This window comes from Phyllostomus discolor, chromosome 6 (genome assembly GCF_004126475.2).
Source record: "Phyllostomus discolor isolate MPI-MPIP mPhyDis1 chromosome 6, mPhyDis1.pri.v3, whole genome shotgun sequence".
Classification (NCBI taxonomy): domain Eukaryota; kingdom Metazoa; phylum Chordata; class Mammalia; order Chiroptera; family Phyllostomidae; genus Phyllostomus; species Phyllostomus discolor.
Genome location: NC_040908.2, coordinates 41872694 through 41892190, shown reverse-complemented (window position 1 = coordinate 41892190; position 19497 = coordinate 41872694). Strand labels below are relative to the sequence as shown.

General features: G+C 51.7%; 3 protein-coding genes and 1 long non-coding RNA gene across 25 annotated transcripts in view; 1 reads left to right on the top strand and 3 right to left on the bottom strand.

Annotated features, from left to right (window-relative positions):
* Positions 1-4554, bottom strand: part of LOC118501106 — a 150825-nt gene extending 146271 nt beyond the window's left edge. The window contains exon 1 of the long non-coding RNA XR_004903693.1: positions 3813-4554. This is a non-coding gene — a long non-coding RNA (uncharacterized LOC118501106). The remainder of the gene's footprint in view (positions 1-3812) is intronic.
* An 825-nt stretch (positions 4555-5379) lies between these two features.
* Positions 5380-12223, bottom strand: OTX1 (orthodenticle homeobox 1). 8 transcript variants are annotated; one of them, XM_036028031.1, is made up of 6 exons: positions 12104-12223; positions 11679-11745; positions 10763-10975; positions 9960-10158; positions 8928-9079; positions 5394-7622 (listed from the first exon to the last, which is right to left on the bottom strand). In XM_036028031.1, exons 4-6 carry the CDS (start codon positions 10054-10056, stop codon positions 6807-6809), a joined length of 1065 nt encoding a protein of 354 aa, XP_035883924.1. In that variant the 5' UTR covers positions 10057-10158; positions 10763-10975; positions 11679-11745; positions 12104-12223; the 3' UTR covers positions 5394-6806. The 8 variants fall into 8 exon arrangements, with proteins under 8 accessions (XP_035883927.1, XP_035883924.1, XP_035883923.1 ...); XM_036028030.1 differs by having other exon boundaries at positions 10763-10943; XM_036028032.1 differs by having other exon boundaries at positions 10763-10943; positions 11713-11745.
* A 166-nt stretch (positions 12224-12389) lies between these two features.
* LOC118501101 lies at positions 12390-18212 on the top strand. Of its 11 annotated transcripts, none has more exons than XM_036028036.1 (3): positions 12390-14388; positions 16300-16461; positions 18003-18021. In XM_036028036.1, exon 1 carries the CDS (start codon positions 12429-12431, stop codon positions 13245-13247), a length of 819 nt encoding a protein of 272 aa, XP_035883929.1. In that variant the 5' UTR covers positions 12390-12428; the 3' UTR covers positions 13248-14388; positions 16300-16461; positions 18003-18021. The 11 variants fall into 11 exon arrangements, 2 of the variants coding, with proteins under 2 accessions (XP_035883929.1, XP_035883931.1); XR_004903689.1 differs by lacking the exon at positions 12390-14388 and adding an exon at positions 14408-14489; XR_004903687.1 differs by lacking the exon at positions 12390-14388 and adding an exon at positions 14511-14564.
* EHBP1 (EH domain binding protein 1) overlaps positions 16457-19497 on the bottom strand; it is a 359202-nt gene continuing 356161 nt past the window's right edge. For 4 of the 5 annotated variants that reach the window (XM_028515836.2, XM_036028025.1, XM_036028026.1 and 1 more), the window contains 2 exons: positions 17693-17807; positions 17175-17477 (listed from right to left, as the gene is read on the bottom strand). In XM_028515836.2, coding sequence (XP_028371637.1) covers positions 17387-17477; positions 17693-17807 — 206 coding nt within the window. In that variant the 3' untranslated portion in view covers positions 17175-17386. Of the gene's footprint in view, positions 17478-17692; positions 17808-19497 lie in introns of all 5 variants that reach the window. The other variant, XM_028515835.1, reaches the window with a different exon arrangement.

Sequence of the window (19497 nt, the reverse complement as noted above, 5' to 3'; positions counted from 1 at the left end):
TATCTGGTCATTGAGCACATTCAGGTGAACAAAGCTCCCAGGATGTGGTGCAGAACTCAGAGAGTTCATGGGTGCATTAACCCATACCATGAGCTCTGCCTGACACACTGAGAGGATCCTACCAGAGGAGGAAAAAAAGAAAGATTGTTCCTAAACCAGAAGATGAAGTTGCACTCAAGAAAAAGATATCCTAGAAGAAAGGGGACAAAAACTTAAGGCCTGAGAGTAAATTCATCATAAAATAAATGCTAATAAAAGATTTTTTAAAAGAATGAGTACCAGGCTCTGCCACCTACCAACCATGTAAGCTTTGTGTAAATAACCAAACCACTCTGAGCCTCACACAAACCAACCTCACAAGACTTGAGAACAGATAAAGAAAAGAATATATGTGAGTAGTATCATATAAGCTCCAAAGCATGAGAAGCTCAATTCCCCCTCAACACACTGTGAAAACTTTCTGCAAACTAATATTTTTATTGCAAAAAATTATATAAAAGTATACTATAACGGAGTTATATGCATACTCATTCAGCTTCAACAATTAACTCATGACTAACCTTGTTTCATCTGTACTTCATCCATTCCCTCTCTTCTTCCATCACTTTAAAGCATATCATTAACTTCCTAAGAGCCAAATTTCAACAGCCTCTTTTCAATGAATGTATATGTCTGTGAAGTCCAATGGAGGGGTCTGACCTAATAATGTGGATTTGAGAGTCTCAGTAATAAAATCAAGAGCTGAAACTATATAGCTTTGGATGAGGTCAAATATCCATGCTTGGGAAACAAGAGGACACTCTTTTGGTGTCCCCTTCATTAAAAATATAAATAAACATAAAGCACAATAGTCCCATCAAAAAAGAAATTCTATGGATTTTCAAAGGCCTATGAACTTTTAAATTCTATTATTTTAATTACTTTTCTGCCTTAAAAAGGTGTCCCTGTATCAGCCACTGCTCTGAAGGATTTATGAAAATCCCTAAAACACAGACGTAATTTATATAACATCAAATTTAAACACTGATATAGTAACCAACTCCAAATTTTGTTTTCCAGGTATTTAAGAGCTTTTTGTTTGTTTCTAGTAATTTTCTTTTTTCTTTAAAGTGTATATATTTGTTTTATGCTTTCTTTTGTATGTATTATTTCACAATAAAAATTTTTAATGAAATTTTAAAAGATAGTATGTTCCTTTATTTAAATGTCTATGACAGAAGATGGTATGTTTTATAAGCATTTACAGCTCTGAACATGCATAAGAATATTTGTGCCCTAAATATATATCATGAGCTCTTTAGACACCAAGTTGTTGAATCAGAGACCATGTCTCTGATTAATTAATTTTACCCTAAATTTGACAAAATTACCCTAATTTTAACAAATTAGTTATTCATTAATACTCCAATCCTAGAAAAAATTGTCTCAAGTTTTTTAAATACTAACTTTATAATCCACTTAAAAAATTTCTAAAATAGTTTTTGTAAGCTGTTCGATAAAGAATAACCTTTGAAAAATGAAATATTTATGACCTTTAGAATGGAGTGGAATTTTGTGTTTGTGATTATATTAGCCACAAGGAAATTACCTAAAGGGGGTAGAAGCATAATTTTTAGAAACACAATAGATTTTTCAGTGTTTAAATTTTGATGGATTGTCATTCGTTAAATCAAGCCTAGGTCCTATTTGATCAGAAAGAACTCAAATATTTTAAGCATATCCTTTCTTTGAAGTAATAATCCTAGAAACATGAATGTATAATTTCATAATTAGAAGGATATGCATTTTAGTTATGAGCACACTGTACACTTCCTTGCTCTATTTTTTTCCTAGGAAAAGAATGGATATACTTAAAAGCAGTTTCAACTTTGGCGATATTATATAACTGCCATTTCACCTAAATTATGGGAAGTTTTCTGGAAGTTTTTATTTTAAAAAATTTTTAAAGACTGTATCTAATTCAAGTAAAATCCAACTTATTTCAAAAGCATGATTAAAGATCATTAAGTCAAAATGGCATGTCCTTTCTCCCCCCACACACAAAATATTTTTTTCAGATATCAGTAAATATTAACAGGATGATTAAGAGGCATAATTGATTTTTCAGGAACCATATACTAAACAGAGCCCCCCCCAAGCTCTCCTTTTCAAAAAGTATATTCTAGACATACACACATTTAATTAAACTACTCTTTCTTAAAAACAATGGAGTTCTCTTGTCAAATAAGCAATGCATAATTACGCAGCATTCGTTTTCTAGTTAGTGGTTTTTACTTTAAGTATGATATTGTTGCATATAAGTATTCCTTAGTTAAACTTAAGAGCTGTTCACTCTCATTGCAGACACTAAAATGTATAGGGGAAGGGAGAGAAAAGTGTGGAAAACATAAAATAACTTCTTGAGAAGTTGTTCAGTTTCAATTAAGGAATTTTACAAAGCTATCTAGTTGCTTTTCTTAACTCTGCAACAGAAGCCAAGTGATTTTTTTGTCTTGAATAGTAATACAGATTTTCTTTACCAATAATGTATATATTAACTATATTCAATATATCAGATATATTTTTATCTCTAAATTTTTAGTCCCTATCAGTGCTTAATGACATCAGTAACAATTCTGTCAGAGTAGTGAATTCGTCATTTATTTTCACAATTGAAAAAATTCTCAATTTTGCTGTGAAAGTATTTTGAACAAAATACATGAAAAACTAGCAATTTTGACACAAGAAATGAAACCACTCAGTTTTTTAGTTTCTGTAATGTAGCAGGCATGAATTTGCTGGCATTCAGAGTCTTTTCACCTGTTTTTTCTCTCAGGTGTAGGGTGTTTTCCTTAAAAAAAAAAAAAAAACACTCAAATTTAGTGAAATCTCATTAGCTACCATGAACGAGTACTGAAAAGCTCTACAACAAACTACACTCACCCTTTCCAGAGCTTCAGCAAATTAGTTTGGTGCTCTGGAGATGGCTTTAAGACTTTTTTAATTCAAAGACTCACAGATATGACCTATCCTTTTCCCTTCAAGCACCTCACTCGTGTTCACTTAAGGGCATACTTTTTTGCCCCTAGAGTACGAAAGGAGAATACAAGCCGAGAGTTTAGAAAACAGGAAGATTTCGTTAGGCACTCAAAGAAAGACAACTGTTGGCGTCTAAAAGTTGCTAAATGTCCTGAAGTTGTTAAATTTCCTTGAGCTGATTCCGCTCTAAGGGCTTCAGTTGTGTCAGGAATACTAAAACCCAAACTGAACAAACCTCCCTCGGGACAAGGGAAACGGACTAAGGACGGTTCTCCCAGAACCTGCGGGTTAACAGGTTGCGGAGCTGGGAGGGACCTTCTGCGCTCCCGCAGCCGCAGCCTCCGCCCCGCGACTCCCAGCCAGCACTGCCGCCCTGGCCCTGCCCGCTCGGCCGCCTCCGGCCTCCCCCGCCAGGGCCACCTTCTACCCCCGCTCCCTCCAGCTCCCGCGTCCTTGCGGCCGGAGGTGCACCAACCAGTTCTGGTTACACACGGCGCCGCGGGGCCTCGGCTCAGGGTGGAAGGCGTTGGGAGAAGCACGTGCCTCTCCTCGAAGCGTCGTCCCCCGGGCGGGAACTCCCGCCAGGCCTCCGTGTGCCTGGCCGCTGGCCCCTGTCTGCCTAAGCACGCAGACGCCGAAGCTTCTAGACGCTGAGGAGTGGCCGGGCCGCCTGACGCATCTGACCTACTTGCCCGCTTCTTCGACCCAAAGTGTTAGGTTCTGGACCGTCCCAAGACCAGTGGGGCCAAATAACGAATGCGACAAAACCGAGGCCCAGGGGTTTGTTTGGGTACCTTGCTCCGGGGGCCAACACAGTTGTCCGAGCAGGTGCAAAGCCGGGTCTCCTGGTTTCGGTCCACCGAGCCGCCAGGAGTACGGGTGGGCCGCCCAGAACACACCTCCCGCTGCGGGAGGGGGCAGCCTAGCACCTGGGCCTCGAACGGCACTGGCAGCTGCTGCGTGAGCCAGGGTGGGTCAGGCAGGGTCGGCTGAGCAGACACCAGGGAGGCCCGGGCCCGTGTGGAGGGAGCGGGACGCTTCTTTGCCCGGCCGCCGGCCCAGCCTCACCTGCATGAGTTGACCGCGCACCCGAGGAGCCGCGGCATGTCACGCAAGCGGGTCTGGGCCGGCATTTAAGGAGGAGCCCGCGCGGGCGCGGCCGGGCCCGGCGCTCTGGGTCTCCCTCAGCCCGAGGCGCCGCGGGGCCGCGGCTGCGCCCCCCAGCGGGCCTTTGCAGAGTCGGGGCTGATGGGCCTGTCAGTGGGAACGCACACGGCGTCCCGACCGGGCCTCGGGAGTCTGCAGAGAGCACGCGGCGAGAAGGCTCCTCTCCAGCAGGGGCTCGCAGCCTGGAGCCCTCGCTCCGCGCGGGACCTGGGGGAGGGGTCGCTCTCCAAACCCGACCTCACGTTGTGTTTTCAGGTCTCACACGGAATAAAAAGAATAGGGTGTGTTGGTAACTTCGCTGGGAACTTTTCGTTTTTTTTTCTTATTTCCTTTCCCGCCGGTGGAAAAGTTGAGCAGCTTCTCACACCCAAGAGGTTTCAGGCCAGAGTCTTGGGAGCTCAGGGCTCTGGGTTGTGTGTGCGTGGAGCGGAGGTCATCCCACCCCATCTCCACCCCATCTGTGTCTTCCCTCAGGGGAAGGTGGAACCGTCCTTTCCGACTCCCTGCTTCAAGCCAAAGTGATAAGCGTCATTGTCGACTTTGTAGGTTTTGTGTTTGCGTTTTAAACCTCACAATACGAACAAAGATAATTTGGCTAATTCTGGAAAGGGACTGAGGCTTTACAAGGACATAGCATGTGGAAGGAATAACGCGGATCCCCCAGCCGTCGTGAAGCCACCCTGGGCAGGCAGCTCAGCAGAAAGGAAGGTTGTCTGCTGCCAACATGCAGGACTTGGATTTTTTTTTTTTTTCTTTTCCTTTTTGGCTCAGCTCAGAGAGCATTACAGAGCTATCCTTTCCCGCCTCCCGACCCTCTTCCCCTCCCCCTCTCCTTTCTGGTGCAGGCAATTAGGGTGAAGAAATCAGTGCCAGGCTCCTGCTCCAACCTCTAAAGAGAAAGGAATTGCTTGGGGAATTGAGTCCTGACACCTGTCTCTGCCCGAGATGGCGAGAGGGGGTGCGGGGTCAAACCGCCTAGGGGAAGAGGCCGGACCGACTGTGACGGGAGGACACTCCCTGAGAGGACGTGTCTGGGGACTCCTCTTGCCACGTCTTCCCGCCCTATCCTTTGGCCTCCAGCTTCACAGAGATCATTAACACGCGGGTTATTAACACGGAGGTGTCCCTCCTTTTAGCGCTGCCCCTCCCCAGACCGGGACCGGGCGCTGGAATCAGAAGAGCCACACTGACAAGCCGTTCATTAATCTGCATTTATTTTTTCGGGAAATAATGTAGATAAGGGGAGGGAGGGGGCTGCCTTACATTTCAACAAGTAATTTGTGATCTTCACATCGGACAAATTAAATTTACGGATTACTTTCCCACCTACTGGACGAAATGGCCAAAGCCAAAACTGATACACAGGCGCGGGCTCTCCGCAGATTTAAGAGAATGAAGGTGCACTAAGAACTCACTAGACAAAACGGGGCGGGGGGTGCTTAAAGAGAGAGAAGCTGACAGGAATGGGAACTGGGGTTTGGGGCCTGGGTTTGTTTTCCCATAATGCTGCATTTTCATTTTTTTTCTTTCGTTTTTGGTCTCTAAAGCGGAACTGCGACCCTGTGCTTAGACCTGGTGGACTCAGCCCTGCGCCCCAGCCCAGCCTAAGCCCCCTTCCCTGCAGCCTGACCCGGCTGCTTCCTCCACACTCCCAGATCCTCCGGTCCTCTGCGCCCGGCTTCCTGAAACCAAACGGTTCTCTTTAATAAATACACATAGGAAACAAGTGTGAGGGCAGGGCAGCTTTGCAACAACTGAAAAATTAAAGCGCCATCGTTTCAGGGGGACAGAGGGATATATTTTTGCTTTTGTTTTATATATATATGTGTGTATATATCTGTATATATCTTAAAGTTCTATTTCCTGGGCGCTAAAACGATATGCTCCATTCAACCAACAGCAACTAAAAAGTGTAAGTGGTCGCTGGGACGGACCCCACTATGTACAGCATTCCCACACAGGCGGAAGCTTGAGCCAGTTCTACGCAGGGCGGGGCTGAGCGTGAGAAGCCGGGGGGCGCCCCTCCCTACCGCCCGGCGCCAGCCCGTCCTGCTGGGAAGGAGGAGAAGCGGGAAAGCTCTGGCCTGCAGGCGGGAAGCCGGGCCGGGGGCAGAGGAAGGGACGGCAGCCCGCACGGGAGGAACACTTGGTGGGTGGTTGGGAGCAGTGTGGGTGCACTACAGTGGTCAGACACATGCCAGTTAGTGACTCCAGAGTCCAGAAAGAATAAATAAAAGTGTAGGGCTCAAACAGCTAGTCAGAGCGAAGAACTCCGAAGGCTGCAAGTGCATACTAACTGTCCAGAATGACTGGGAAGGGATGACTTAGAAGTTCGTCAGGGGCTGAGAGGGAGAGGCGCAGCTCTCCCGTATACAACTTGTGGGAACAGGCCAAAGCACCAGTCCGCTCATCCGAGGGGTGGGCGGGTTTGCACACCCCCCTCCCCGCCCCAAGCAAATGGTACAAAGATGAGAGCGGCAGTGCAGGCAACGGGCATCGTTTGGGGGCATGAAAATCATGTCTAGAGAAGCTGAGGCAAAGGCGGGCGGTGCAGCAGCAACAGGACGGGAACCAAGGAGGGCGTAGGTAGTTTCATTTCTCTTCCTCTCCCTCTCCTGGGCTCACAATACCTGGAACCGCCATGAGGCTTGGTCTTTATAGTCCAGACAGTCGGGCGAGTTGAAGTTGAGTTTCCAGGCCGAGGAAGCAGCGGCGGCGGCGCCAGGCTCCTTGTAATCCAAGCAGTCGGCAGAGTTGAAGGCGAGCCCCGAGCTGCCGTAGCCCTGGTGGTGGTGATGATGGTGGTGGTGGCCTGAGGACTGGCTCAGTGGGTGGTGCGCGTGGGGATGGTGGTGATGGTGGCCCGCCATGGAGGAGGGTGCCATCGGGCTGAGCTGGTGTGGGTGGTGGTGCGAGTGCATGGGCGCTAGATAGGAGCTGCAGTCCACTCCGCCAAAGTAGGAAGAGGAGGGTGTGGGGTAGCCCTGGCCGTAGCTGCCGCCCTGGCCGTAGGACATGGGGTAAGAGGCTGCGGCCGAGGCCGGGCCTGCGGCTACCGAGCGCTGCATACACGATGCGTTACTAGGCGCGGCCAGTGGCTCAGGCACCGACACAGACGCGGGAGCTGAGCCGGGGGAGATGGACGCAGGACTCCAGATGGATGAGGCAGCGGGCGTACTCAACGACGACGGCACCGCCACTGCCGGATTCCCACCCAGGCCTGCAGCCGCTGCAGCCGCTGGGTTGGCGGAAGCGCTAGAAGCCGAGCTAGAGGACGAGGCGGAGCTGGACACAGCGGGCGGTGTGAACTGGCCGCTGCTTTCCGAACCCGAGCTCTCCCGCACCGGGGACGACTTCTTCTTGGCTGGGCGACTCTTGGTCCCGCTCCCGCTCTGCTGCTGCTGGCGACATTTGGCACGACGGTTCTTGAACCAGACCTGAGGCAGCCCGGGTGGGGGAGAGCTTGTCAGTAGGCTAGCAGACTTCGCTACTCCTCCGCCCCTTGGGCCCGCCACCCCGCCTAGAAACTCGCCTCCGCCCCTCCCCATCACTAGCCCTGCCAGACCCAGACCCAGCGTTCCCAGCTCCTCTACCCTCCCCCATCCTGATGCTTAACGACCCTCCTCAGGCCAAATAGGGATGTGCCCCATCCCCACCCCTAACGCAACTCTGCCTTAGGGCGGAACATATGCTTCTGTCCAGCCGCAAGTTCGGCCATCTCTAAACTGCTGCTGTTGGCTGCTCCCCAACAGCTCGTGCTACGTTTGGAGGTCCTGTCTTCTATGCCTAGAGCTCAGGAAACAGTGGAGAGACACAGAGCAGGCCGCGAAGTACGGGACGGTCACCAAGTTTGAGGTCGAAGCCAGTCTGCCCCTGGATGCCCGGTGCTGGGCAGGCGAGAGCTGGGGTGGGAGCAGCAGCAAAGTCGGGAAGCTAAACAGAGGCAGTACTCCGGAGACTAGGGAAGGAAGCCTGGGTAGAGTTTCTCTGGGCGTCTGGCTCCGAGGAGGGAACCAAACAGTACAGTCAATCATGAAGTTCTCACTCATCTTGGAAGGCCCCGGTACTTGGCATTGCATTCCTGGTTCTTTTTTCGAACCTCCGGGGAAAGAAGGCAAGATAAAAGGCCCTTGCGGAGAGTTCTAAGTTATAATCCAAACAGTATTTTCGGAGCTCTTTCATCGCAAAAACAGAAACAGCAAAGCCGAGAGCCCGTTTTTGCGTTCAGCATCTTCTCGGAGCAAAGGAAGCGTCTAATCAAACTGGCGCTACCCGCGGAACGCACTCCCAGACCGGGCGAGAGGCTCCCGCCAAGCTTCGCTCTTCCATTTCTAGGATCCCCAGGATGCAAGGCAAGGGCTGAGGCAGAATTCAGGACCCGGAAGGAAACTGCCAAGTCCTGGGGCAGCCCAAGAAACAGAGGCAATGGTCGGACCCCGGGGCTATTTACCTTCGCGAGAGCCTCCTCTGTCTTCCCACCACCCCAATCCTAAAAAGGACTTTGATACCTAAGACGCCCCAGGGCCAAGGGCCAAAACCAGGCTCTAAGCTAGTTCCTTTAACTTTGCTTCCTTTTCCAGGCCCAGGCCCAGAGCTGCTGGGGGGGGGGGGGGGTGGAGGGTGTCTGGGAGGGGCTACGCAGTCTGTAAGCCCGCCCCCAAACCAGACCAACCCCACGCCCCAGCCGTCTACTACTAGCCCCATTGCCCCTACCCTGACCCTGGAGCGTCCAGTGCGCGCACCTGGACTCTGGACTCCGGCAGGTTGATCTTGAGCGCCACCTCCTCGCGCATGAAAATGTCAGGGTAGCGAGTCTTGGCAAACAGCGCCTCGAGCACGTCCAGCTGCGAGCGCGTGAAGGTGGTGCGCTCCCGCCTCTGCTTCCGCGGGGTGGCTGAGGGGACACGCAGAAGCGCCTCGAATCAGCTGTGAGCACGAGGACCCGTGCCAGAGGATGTGCGGACAGGCCCCTCGCAGGCCTGAGAGAAGCCATTGCAAAAAGAAAGCCAAGCTCCGAGCAAAAGAAACTCCCCCAGAGGCTGAGCCCAAGAGGCCACAGGTGGTAGAAAGTGCATGTGTGTCACTTCAAGCCAGTATCAAAACTCCGGGGGTGCCCCCTTCCCTGACTCTGGGAGGTTAAGAAAGGAAGAGAAAGTATGAAGTCTCCCTTCTTTCTCTGTCTCTCTCTCTCTCACACACACACACCACACACCCTGGCTGGAGAGTGGGAAAGGGATGCACAGACACACCACCTGGAAAACACTTTTCTTTCTGAGGGAATAAATGGGAGTGAAAGAAAAAGTGGGAGCTAGGAAAGAAAGCCAGAATCCCTCTCAAGCCATCCACAACAGCACTACAAAAGCTAGTGCAGACAACTGGTCTTGAGGACAACTAAGGGGAGGGAGAGCTCCCTTCCTCAGCTCAGCCAGTCGCTTGGCATCAGGGAAGTTCGCCTTTTTTTGCCAGGGCATGGTGAGTGTCTAGATTCCTCGTTCAATGTTGGTGGGAAAGGAAGAGAGTCACACATGCACACACCAAAAAAAAAAAAAAAAAAGGCACCTATGGAAAATGAATCCCTATACGGGTGGTGGGGTCACAACAGGAAACAGGTGAGGTTGTACGTTGCCCATTTCCATCACCCTGGCCCACCTCACCATCCCGCCCTGTGCCCAGCACCACAAACAGTCAAGGCAACCAGCTCCCTGGGCCTGCAAAGCCACAAAGTGTGTGCTCAAACCCAAGAAGTTGGTTGTTCCCAAGGGACTGATGCTCACCAGGATAGCCCACGGAGGGATGCAGGAGGTCCATGGTGGGCCCGGCAAGGCCCAGCCCATTCATGCCATATGGGGGTTGTTTGAGGTAAGACATCATGCTAACAGCCGTATGGAGGCGCCCCGACGGATCCAGGGGGCCTGGCGCAGTGCGGGGCTCCCACCGCTCAGTCCTTCAAGCTGTTTCGTATGTGGACTCGGCCTATGGAGACAAGAGACACAAGGAAACAGTCATTTTCAACCATCTCGGCTTCCTAGTCTTGTCAGAGGCAGGGAGCCTCGGCATGGGGAGGGGACACAGGCTACAAACTACACAGGGCAGTCAGCTCGGCTCTACAAGGCCTTAGACCAAAGACCAAGACTTCTTCGAGAAGCAAACTTTTCTGGATCTCCACTACTTCTTTTTCGGGGTTAGAAAGGGCCAAATATACTCGTAGGGTGTCGCTAGGAGCGAGGAGAGGTTAAAAGCAGGGCCACACTGGGGAGGTCAGAGCCTGAACCGCGGAGTGTGCAAGGTCCCAAGTCTAAGCAAATTCTAGTGCGGTAAGAACCGGCCCCATATGCACCAGGAAACGTTCACTAGGCGCCCTGGGCGGCAGGCTACCCGAAGGATGAGGGGTTGTTTTGTTTTGTTTGAAATCTTTTTGAAATCGAGACGAAAAGGTAGAGATTACCTCTCTGGGAAGCATGGCCCATTTAGGAGAGTACGTTCCTCCAAAGGTCTCAAAGGCTAGGTGCGGACCCCAGAGCCCACAGCCACTCCTCCAGTTGGCCTGTCTGTGCTCAGTCATGGAAAGATTGCTCACCCGAAACTTCACTACGCTCCAACCTCAGTTACGGGCCCAGGCGCCGCAGAAGCGGTCAGAAGACGCAGACGGGGCCTCTGTAGCAAGGAGGTTCTAAGACGCGGCCCTAGGTTAAAGGTGCCCATCCCGGACCTCAGGCCTGTCTGCACCAACTCAAAGCCGGTTCTTCTTTCTGCGGGTCCTGGTGGCGGACAATAGGGTCCAGGCGAGGGGCTGAAAGGTGACCCCACCAGTTCCTTAAGGGCTTTCGCATGTTTGGGAGGCTTGGGGGCAGCAGGTCCCGTGCGCTCCCCGTCTTCCCTACCAGCTGAACTCCCGGCCCGGGCACCCTGTGGGGACCCGAGTACTAGGCCTCCGCGGCGTCGCTCGCGCTGACCTGAACTGGAAGGTCAGCCTGGTTTCCCCAGTTGCCCCGAACCTGAGGCCCTACTCTCAGGAGTAAGGAGTTGGTGCTAGAGGAGTGGATTGGAGTCCCAGGAGACCTGCCGCTTCATCCCGCTTCGTGGGAACTCAGCGCAGGCCTGAGAGCCGCGAGGGCCAGGGAGTTCAGGGAGAGAAGTTAGAGCTATAGAAGCGTCCTGTTCCTACCCTTCCGGACTCATGGCCTGGGCTGGGGAACCCAATTTTCAGGGAAGGGGACGAAAGGGAAACAGCCGAGGCGATTCTGCTAAGCTGCAACATGAGTTTCAAAGACTTTCTTCAAACTTAGTACTTCATCTCGGTTACTTCGGAGGAGGCGGGGGCGCAGGGCCGCAACAGAGCTCCGGGGTCGCCGCGCACCAGGAGGGGCGCCCCGCCGCTCCCCGGCCCCGCCCACCTGCCGGGACCCGGGGACAGGGGACTAATCGGTGGAAAGAGAGGTGAGAGCACTCCGCGCACTACCAGAGCCCCAGCGGCCCCGCGGCTTTCTCCTTACCTGCCCTCAGCTGCCGCGGCTGCTCACCATCTACCTCGCACCCTCACCGACCCGCGGGGCAGCCAACCTGCAAAACAGAGCGGCACAGGACTTACCCGCCGGGCTGGTGGTTGTCTACGACCCCCAGATTTCTTTCTTTCCCCAACTTCCCTCCTCCTTTCTCCTTCCTTTCCACTGGCTTTGTGCGAGTTCCTCCAGGTTTCACTTTATTGCAGACACTTTGTTTGCGAAGCCCTACAGGCTCCCGGGACACCACCTCGCCTCGGACCGCGCCGAGGGGCCCCAGGGGAAAGGTAGGAGTGAGAGGAGCTGAGTTGGGGGACTGCTCGCGGTGGCCGCTGCACTCTCCGTACAACGTGGAGGCGGTGGGGGCTGGGGAAGTCCTGCAGAGGCACTTTGCAAACTAAATAAATCAAGCGATTTACCTTGTCGGAGTAGCTTGTCTTGCTCGGTTGTTTAGGTGATTGGAAATGTAGCCTGATGAAGATTGATCACCTTTCTACTGCCCTCCCTGGGTATGTGAACGCGAGGTGAGTGCGTAACGGGGATAGGCTGCCAATCCCCGGCCCCGCGCGGGCTGAGTGACAGGGAGCGGGGCAATGGCAGCCCGAGCCCGGGGTTACCTCTGCGCGCCCCCGCCCTCCCCCTCCCCCGGCACCCCGCCCGCGCAGCCCGCCAGCCCGCCCCGCCCCGCCCGGGTCGCGCGCTAACTCCAGGGTTTGGCAGGCAAACGCGGCTCAGAGCTGGGCGATGCACGCTCGCGCTGCGCCCGAGCCCTGGCTGCGGAGGGGGACGCGGGTCCCTAGGCCGCCCTGGGGCCCCCGCCCTTCTCTCGCCCTTTCAGCGCCCTGGAGGGAGTGGCAGAGAGAAGGCGAAGTGGAGAACCGGTTCCCTCGCTTCCCCGCGCCACCGGGCTTGGCAGCCGAGTTGTGGACGCGAGGAGCGAGGACTTCGGCGCCGCGGGCTGGAGGAGAGCGGGCCCTCAGCCCCTCGCGCGGCGCCGCGGTCCCCAGCGTCTTCCACCGTGCCGCCACCTGCAGACGGATGCCGCGGGCGGCTCGTGCCGGCACAGGCTATTCTGCCGAGCTCCGGGTGCGCAGATCCCGCCTCAGCGCCTCAGTACTCCAGCGCTCGGGAACAGCACCCGCAGGGCGCGGCCCCGCCACTTACCTGCTCCTCGGCGTCTCCAGGGGTTCCCAACCCCCACGAAGGGTGTTTGCAAATCTTAAACTCTTCTTCTGCAATGTTGCAGGCCAGCGTCCCCTCTCCCTTGCACACTCTACTTCTGAACCGAAAGATTTCGATAGGAAACTTTCTCTTTCGTACTCTGTCTCTGTCTCCTTCACAGTCCCCTTCTACCAGGGACAGTCCAGTGGAAAATGTGGTCACAGACCCCCACCTTCACTTTCTGTCCCTTCTGCCACAGAAGGAGCCTCCCTGAGGCGATTTCCCCGTATAGTTCGTACTGCCGAAGCCCATTTCCCAGTCGAACAAACTTCTCAAACACGTCGACCTGAGTGGACTTGGCAAAGCGCAAACCACCCCTCCCCACAAAAAAACGTTTTCTGACCAATACTAAGCAAGGCAGTTGTTTTAAATGGCACCTCCTCCTTAATATTAGGCACGACTTTACAGCCTTTCGAGGAATTCCTACCCCATTTTCTTCATCTTTGTTCCCCTCAACCCCTACGGGAGGAGTGAAAAGTTTGGGCTGGAGTAGGTGTGAGGTGAGGACGAGTCAAGGAGCTGCCGGGCGAGTCGTGGTGGGGAGCGCCGGCGCTGCCTGGGCTGCGGGGTCGGGAACCCACAAGGGCCCGGGCGCGGGGCGAGAACAGAGGCAAGGGGAGCCCGCTGAGTGAAAAGGGGCCGTGGCCGCCGCTCTTCAAAGTGCTTCCCCCTCCCCCAAGCGACACTTTCCTTTGGAGTCCGAATAAAATACGGTAACAGAATATGATGGAGGGCACACTGTTTCCTTAACTGCTTCTCAAAGGACTCGGGAGATCTTCTTAGGATCTTTAATAAGGCTTTGGTCGGTTCTTTTGTTGATCTCTCAAAATCAACTCCTTCTAATTGAAGTTGGAGCTGAAAGCGAGCTAATGTTCAAAGAAAGTGGCCGCCAGACCAACGAAATTACATTTTTTTTTTGTACGATGAGGGAACATCTAATCAAAGGGGCCAAGGAGGAGGGGTGGGAGCGGGGAGTGTGAAGGAGAAAAGGAGGTTTTACAAGATCCTTCTCTGGTTCACAAAAGTCAGCGACACGGGCGCTTCTCTCCAGAACAAAGACACCGCGGCCCATTCATAAAAGGGATAGAAAGACACACAGAGAAAACAATAAAAGAAACGAAAGAAAAGGAAAAAAACACGAGAAAAAAGCTTAACAAGGAAGAGAAACTGCGCAGAGCGCAGCGCTGACCCCGGCGGGGACACACCTTAGGCTCGCGCAGGCCCCGGCGGGGTGTATAGCCGGCGAGGCCCGCGGCTCGGAACCTCCCCCCCCACCTGGATGGTGCAGAGGTTTAAAGAAAGAAACGAAATACACCCCCTCCTCCAGTTCTGGGAAAGGCGCAGGCTGGAGCGCACAAGTTTGGGAAGGAAGCGAATGCGGGCGTCCTGGGGAGCGCCTTGGCAAGCATCTGCGTCCCCAGCGCAGAGCTACCCCAGCCCGGGCCTGCACCCCGTGTGCCCTGGTTAGCTCCCCAGGGCTGAGGTGCGCGCCCCATTCCGAGCCCGCTACGTCTGGGGCTCCTGCTTCCTCCGGCCCTGTTTCGCCTGCAACTGCAGCGCCGGGCCGAGACCCGACGCGGAGAGGTGGGGCGGCTGTGCGCGCTGGAATGTGCTCTGGCGGTCCCCAGGGCCCGCCACGCTGGAGCCCGGCGCTCTCGGGTACAGATGCTGCCGCGGTCTCGGAGAAGTTGGGAGGTATCAAGTAGCACGATCCCACCCCCCCACCCCCGCCCCTAATAAGAGTATTTATCTAATCCCACCTTGCCGGCGAGTTTTCCTAATGCTCTACCCATAAAATCCCGGGATTAAGAGAAGAAAAAGAAAGGAGAGAGAGAGGAGAGGGGAAGAGAGGAGAGGAGATGAAAGTTTCTTGTTCGCGGTGTAGAGGACTGCCGCGGCCGTCGCTAGGCAAATGTCCAGGTGGGAGATGCTTGGCCAGAAGCCGAGACCGTTTCGGCAACGGCCGCTTCTCGGGGCGGGGAAGAGGGGTATCGGAAGGGGAGGGCGAGCCGACCCAGCCCAGGCCCGCCTGACCTGGAGGAGGCGTGAGAGCTGGGCCCCGGAACCCGGATCCAGCATCCAGGTGACCTCGAGGCCGCGCCAGACTCTGGAGGACACTTGGGACAGGGGGAGGGGTTTGGCTCGGGGGCCGAGGGATACTGGCCAGGGGCGGAAGCTCTAAACCCCGGCCGAGGGCTGCGCCCCAGCCGCCGGCTGCCAACGCTCCACCTCCTCGGCGACCCCCGAGCCCGCAGCTCCTTTGGCCGCAGCGCGGGCTTTCGGGTTCCCGGCCTCTGAAATTGCTGGGTTCGCGCCTGCGCTCGGGCGGGGCGGCCTCAGGGCCCAACGCGGGGAATCCGGACTCAGCGCCCTCGCCGCGGGCCGGACCCGGCGAGTCCCTTGGGTCCGCGCTCAACCGCCACAGCGGGGCGTGAGGGCGCCACAAAGCAGCCCACGTGGAAACCCCCGCGAGGACCGGGCCTGGGGCAGAAGGGGCAGCAGATCTGAGGCTTGGCAGGTCGAGGGCGCCTTGGGGAGCCGCCTCTCAGTGGGGCTTCTCGGGAGGGAAGGTTCCCAGGACGCAGCGGCAACGGAGTGGGTGATGCTGGTCGCCCAAACCCCAGGCTGCTCTGGGTGGGCGATTTTGTCCGCGGGCTTCCCGGGGCTGCGAGCCAGCCTCTGGGAGCCGCCCGGGAGAGCGGCCGCTCGCTCTGCTCTCCTGCTCTAATGCAGAGGGCAGATACCTGATTTCATGGAGTTCCAATAACTTTTCAGTAACTTAAAATCCTTGTCATGAAGAAACTACCGCAGCAAGTTTCTATTTTCATTTTGAAAAACTGGCCACTGAAGGGGGCTGCATGCTTTTCGAACGGAACTTGTGTATGTATAAATGCTTGTGTGTACGTACATGTATGTATGTATGCATGTGTTTGTGTGTGACCTAGGCAGAAGTATAAATGCTAGTGGACTGCTTTCTTCTTTCTGCAGACTTGTTGAATGAGTCTTCTTTGTTTCAAACACCTCTCTAGAGCAGTGATGGGAAACTGCCATAAAATCGCCAATTTCTGTTACTCAGAACTTCTTGTTAAAAGTTCCTTTTCCCTTATCTCATACACACACACACCTGCATGTGCTCACTCCCTCTTCATAACCCTCTTCCTTTTACTTCAGCACCTACAGACTAACCAGTTATCAGAAATCATAGTTCTTCAGCTGAATGCAACCGAAAATAATGTGGAAAATTCATCAAGATATTAGCATATTTTTTAGTGCTGTGGAATCAGAAATTTCCTCAAATCTTTAACAACAGATGACCCTTTACAAAAGATGATAGTTTACACTGCTTAAGAAAATATGACTAATTGCTTTTCAATTTGAATTCATGTGTCAGCAGGACCCCTCCGGGATGGTGTAAACTTATTCAGCTCCAAATACAGTCCAGTATTCTGCCCTGCATTCAAGACCATTTTTTTCCACATGAAAAGTCTTACAGACACACAAACTTCTCTTCAAACCAGTGTCGGTTTCATTGCAAGGAAATAGCAGAGTGGTTAAGGTAAGAAAGTTTCTGCTTTTATTGAAAATTTATATATGACCTCAGTATGTAATAAATAAACAGATAACCATTTTCACACACAAAAATGACAGTGCTATGCAAGAGAAGAAAATATTAATTGGGAGATTTACTCATAGTGGCAAGACAGACTTTTTATCAATACAGAATAAATATTAACAGCATTCTTGAGCCAATGTTGAGACCCAACAAAATGTAGGAACCAAGCTAGATGTAATAAATAATTATCCAGAAGAAAAGATGGCGCATTCTCAGAAGATAAGACCTCTTTGTAAACTGATGCATGTCAATTAGTCCCATCCTCACAGCTCACCTTCAAATCACAGGACTTGTCTCAGACTAATAATGTTAAAGGGCCATCCTCTGAGGAAAGCAGAGGAAAGGAACTCTACTATCCTTACAGTGAAATGCAAAACAACGGCAGAAAATCCCACTGGTAAATAGAACACAGTTTAATAAGTAGATTGAGTATGATCTAACTATAAAATTCAGGGTTACATATGGCAGGACTGGAAAAAATCATTCATGACATTTTTCTTGTCCCCCTTACCCCCCTCCCACCATCATTATGCTATTAACAACAAAAAAATGTTCTCAAATTTCCTTCCATCAAAAAATGAGGGTAGGGTGTTCTTTTCTTCTTGAACACTTCCAATATTAATCACTCACAAGGTGTCTGTGTGAATCTATTTCATATAATTTCAAGGAAATGATTAACCCACTCAAAAAATCCTTAAAGCTGTGTATATTATCTGGAAAGGAGGGAAAAGGGTGGTGGTGGTGGTGGTGGTAAATAAGTACAATCCAGCCAAACAAAATGTTAAAAGTTTTAAATCAACAACACGTCTGACTTTTTCTGGTCTGGGGACCCAACACTAAAATGTTGGCAAAGAGTCTGGTCCGGCTGCTACTGAAGAACACATTTCTCTTCTTTCTTGGCCATCTTGCCTTTGTTTTGCTCCAGAGTTCGCTCCAAATGCTCATCTTCTTCTTCAGCCCTGTAAGTCGAACAGGAAACAAAATTATTTTTCTTCATTGAGGGCAAACCGGCACTCCCTTTTCACCCCGCACTCCGTGCCCCAGAGGGTACGGGCATCAAGGGGCCAGCGGGAGGCTTCCCGGCCCACCAGAGACCTCTGGACTGAAGTTTCCGAAAACTTCTGGGCCCCTCAGCAGGCGGCAGAGCCTCGACCCCGACCCCACCGCCACTCACTGCTTCTCTTGTGCGTCTAGGTCCCTGACGAGCGCGTCGCGCTTGTTCACCAGAGCCACCAGCTCATCCAGCAGGAGTTGCTCACGTCGCTTCTGGGCCTCTGTCTTCTGCCAGTCTGCACAGGACAGGAGGCTCATGATCCACCCGCAGGACCTCTGCAGACCCCTCCCTCCCCTTCCCGCCTTTTCCAGTTTCCTTTTATTTCCCCGCAAACCATATTACAGAACCACTAGCTGGTGTTCTGCGGAGAGTTTGTCAGTCATAGTAACAATGTCACCTCTAAAACCCTGCTTTCTAAAATTTCCCACAGATGGAGATGGCTATGGCTGCGCTGGAACCAGAAAAGGGGACCAGGTGTGAGCCAGTGGCCAGCCGGAGGCGGAGGCGCGCACCTGATTTCAGCCGAAGTGGGGGAGGGAGAGCTGGAGGCCCGGAAGAGGTCGGCCGAGGCTCGGTGGTGGGGGATGTGGGTAAATGAGGAGGCGGGAAGCAGAGATGGGCGATAAAATCATTCTGAAAAGGCTAGAGAATCTGCTTGAGAACCTATTCTCCTCCCCCACCCCCAAGCTCACCCCATACAGCCCATTCTTCGCTAATTTCCTCCTCGCTCTATTTTAGCAGTTGGATGTATCTCACACTGGGCGCCATATGCTTCACAATAACTTTAAAAGTAGTGAATCGGCTAATTAGCATTTTTCTTTGAAGTAAAAAATAAATTTGCTCTGCAATATTACACTGCAGCTCTCGATCGCATCACAGCCAGTTTTCTTTTGGAGAGGTTGGCTGGGGATTTCAAATCAAAGCACTTTTGCAAAAGAAAAATCACATACTTCTTTTTGAAACCTCATGTTAAAGGTTGGAAAATCCGATGGGCAGTGTCTCTTTTCCATGGGCAGGGGCAGTTTTTTTGGTTTTAGGGTCCAAGAATATATTTCGTAATCTTTGCTGGTCTGATAATTTCCTTAAGATGAGCAGCAGTTTGGTTTAATAAAAACAGGACCTAATCGAACATTTAAAGCACTTTTGAAACCAAAGCCAACTGCTCTCTGGCCAGACTGTAAGGGCTTGTAGCTGTCAATCAACCCCCAGTCTACCCCGCCTCCCTCATTAGGAAGGTAAACAATGAAAAGAAGAAGTAGATGATGAGGCAGATAGCAGAACAAATGAGGACCTAGAGGGAAACAGGACACCAACTTAAAAAAAAAAGCAAGCCGTGGCCACTGACTCATGCAGCCCCCTCCCCCCAGCAAAGGCACTTTCCAAAAAAACAGAAAGACAGAAAGAAGTGCAATCCTTTCGGGTTTCTCTCTTCTCTCCATTGCCCTGGGCAATCATGTTAAAACTCACATGGCTGGTGCTTATTCAGATAAACCTAACAATGCACACCGCTGGTTACCATGTGAATCTTCAGAAACCACACAAGAATGTGCTGGTTCAAATCCCCCCTACCCTCTCCAAAGCAAAATTTATTCAAGACAGCAAACTGCTCAGCAGCTTTATGAAAGCAAATGGTGCTACAGGGAATTCTATCTTGTATTTACAAATTAAAAATTAGATGCATCATGTAATAAAGGTTAGAATAGCAGCATGAAGCTAAAATGGTTTATTCAATTTTATCACTATTGCTCTCACTATAAGCTAAAAAACATATATACATATATATGAAACATGCCATATATTAATTATCCACATTCAATACAAAACACACAAACGGTCACATTGCATTCTCATAAAAAAAAAGAAATCTTTAAAAAAACTGTACTAATAAAAAGAAATATTCTATAGTATGGAGAAGAATAAAACTA

Excerpts from the sequence above, each read along its gene's own strand:
- OTX1 (XM_036028031.1), bottom strand. The coding sequence starts at position 10,056 with ATGATGTCTTACCTCAAACAACCCCCATATGGCATGAATGGGCTGGGC. Across the intron at positions 9,080-9,959 it reads TCCCTCCGTGGGCTATCCTG|CCACCCCGCGGAAGCAGAGG; the intron begins GTGAGCATCAGT and ends GTGTCCCCTCAG. Across the intron at positions 7,623-8,927 it reads TGCCGGAGTCCAGAGTCCAG|GTCTGGTTCAAGAACCGTCG; the intron begins GTGCGCGCACTG and ends GGGCTGCCTCAG.
- LOC118501101 (XM_036028036.1), top strand. The coding sequence starts at position 12,429 with ATGCACGCTCGCGCTGCGCCCGAGCCCTGGCTGCGGAGGGGGACGCGG.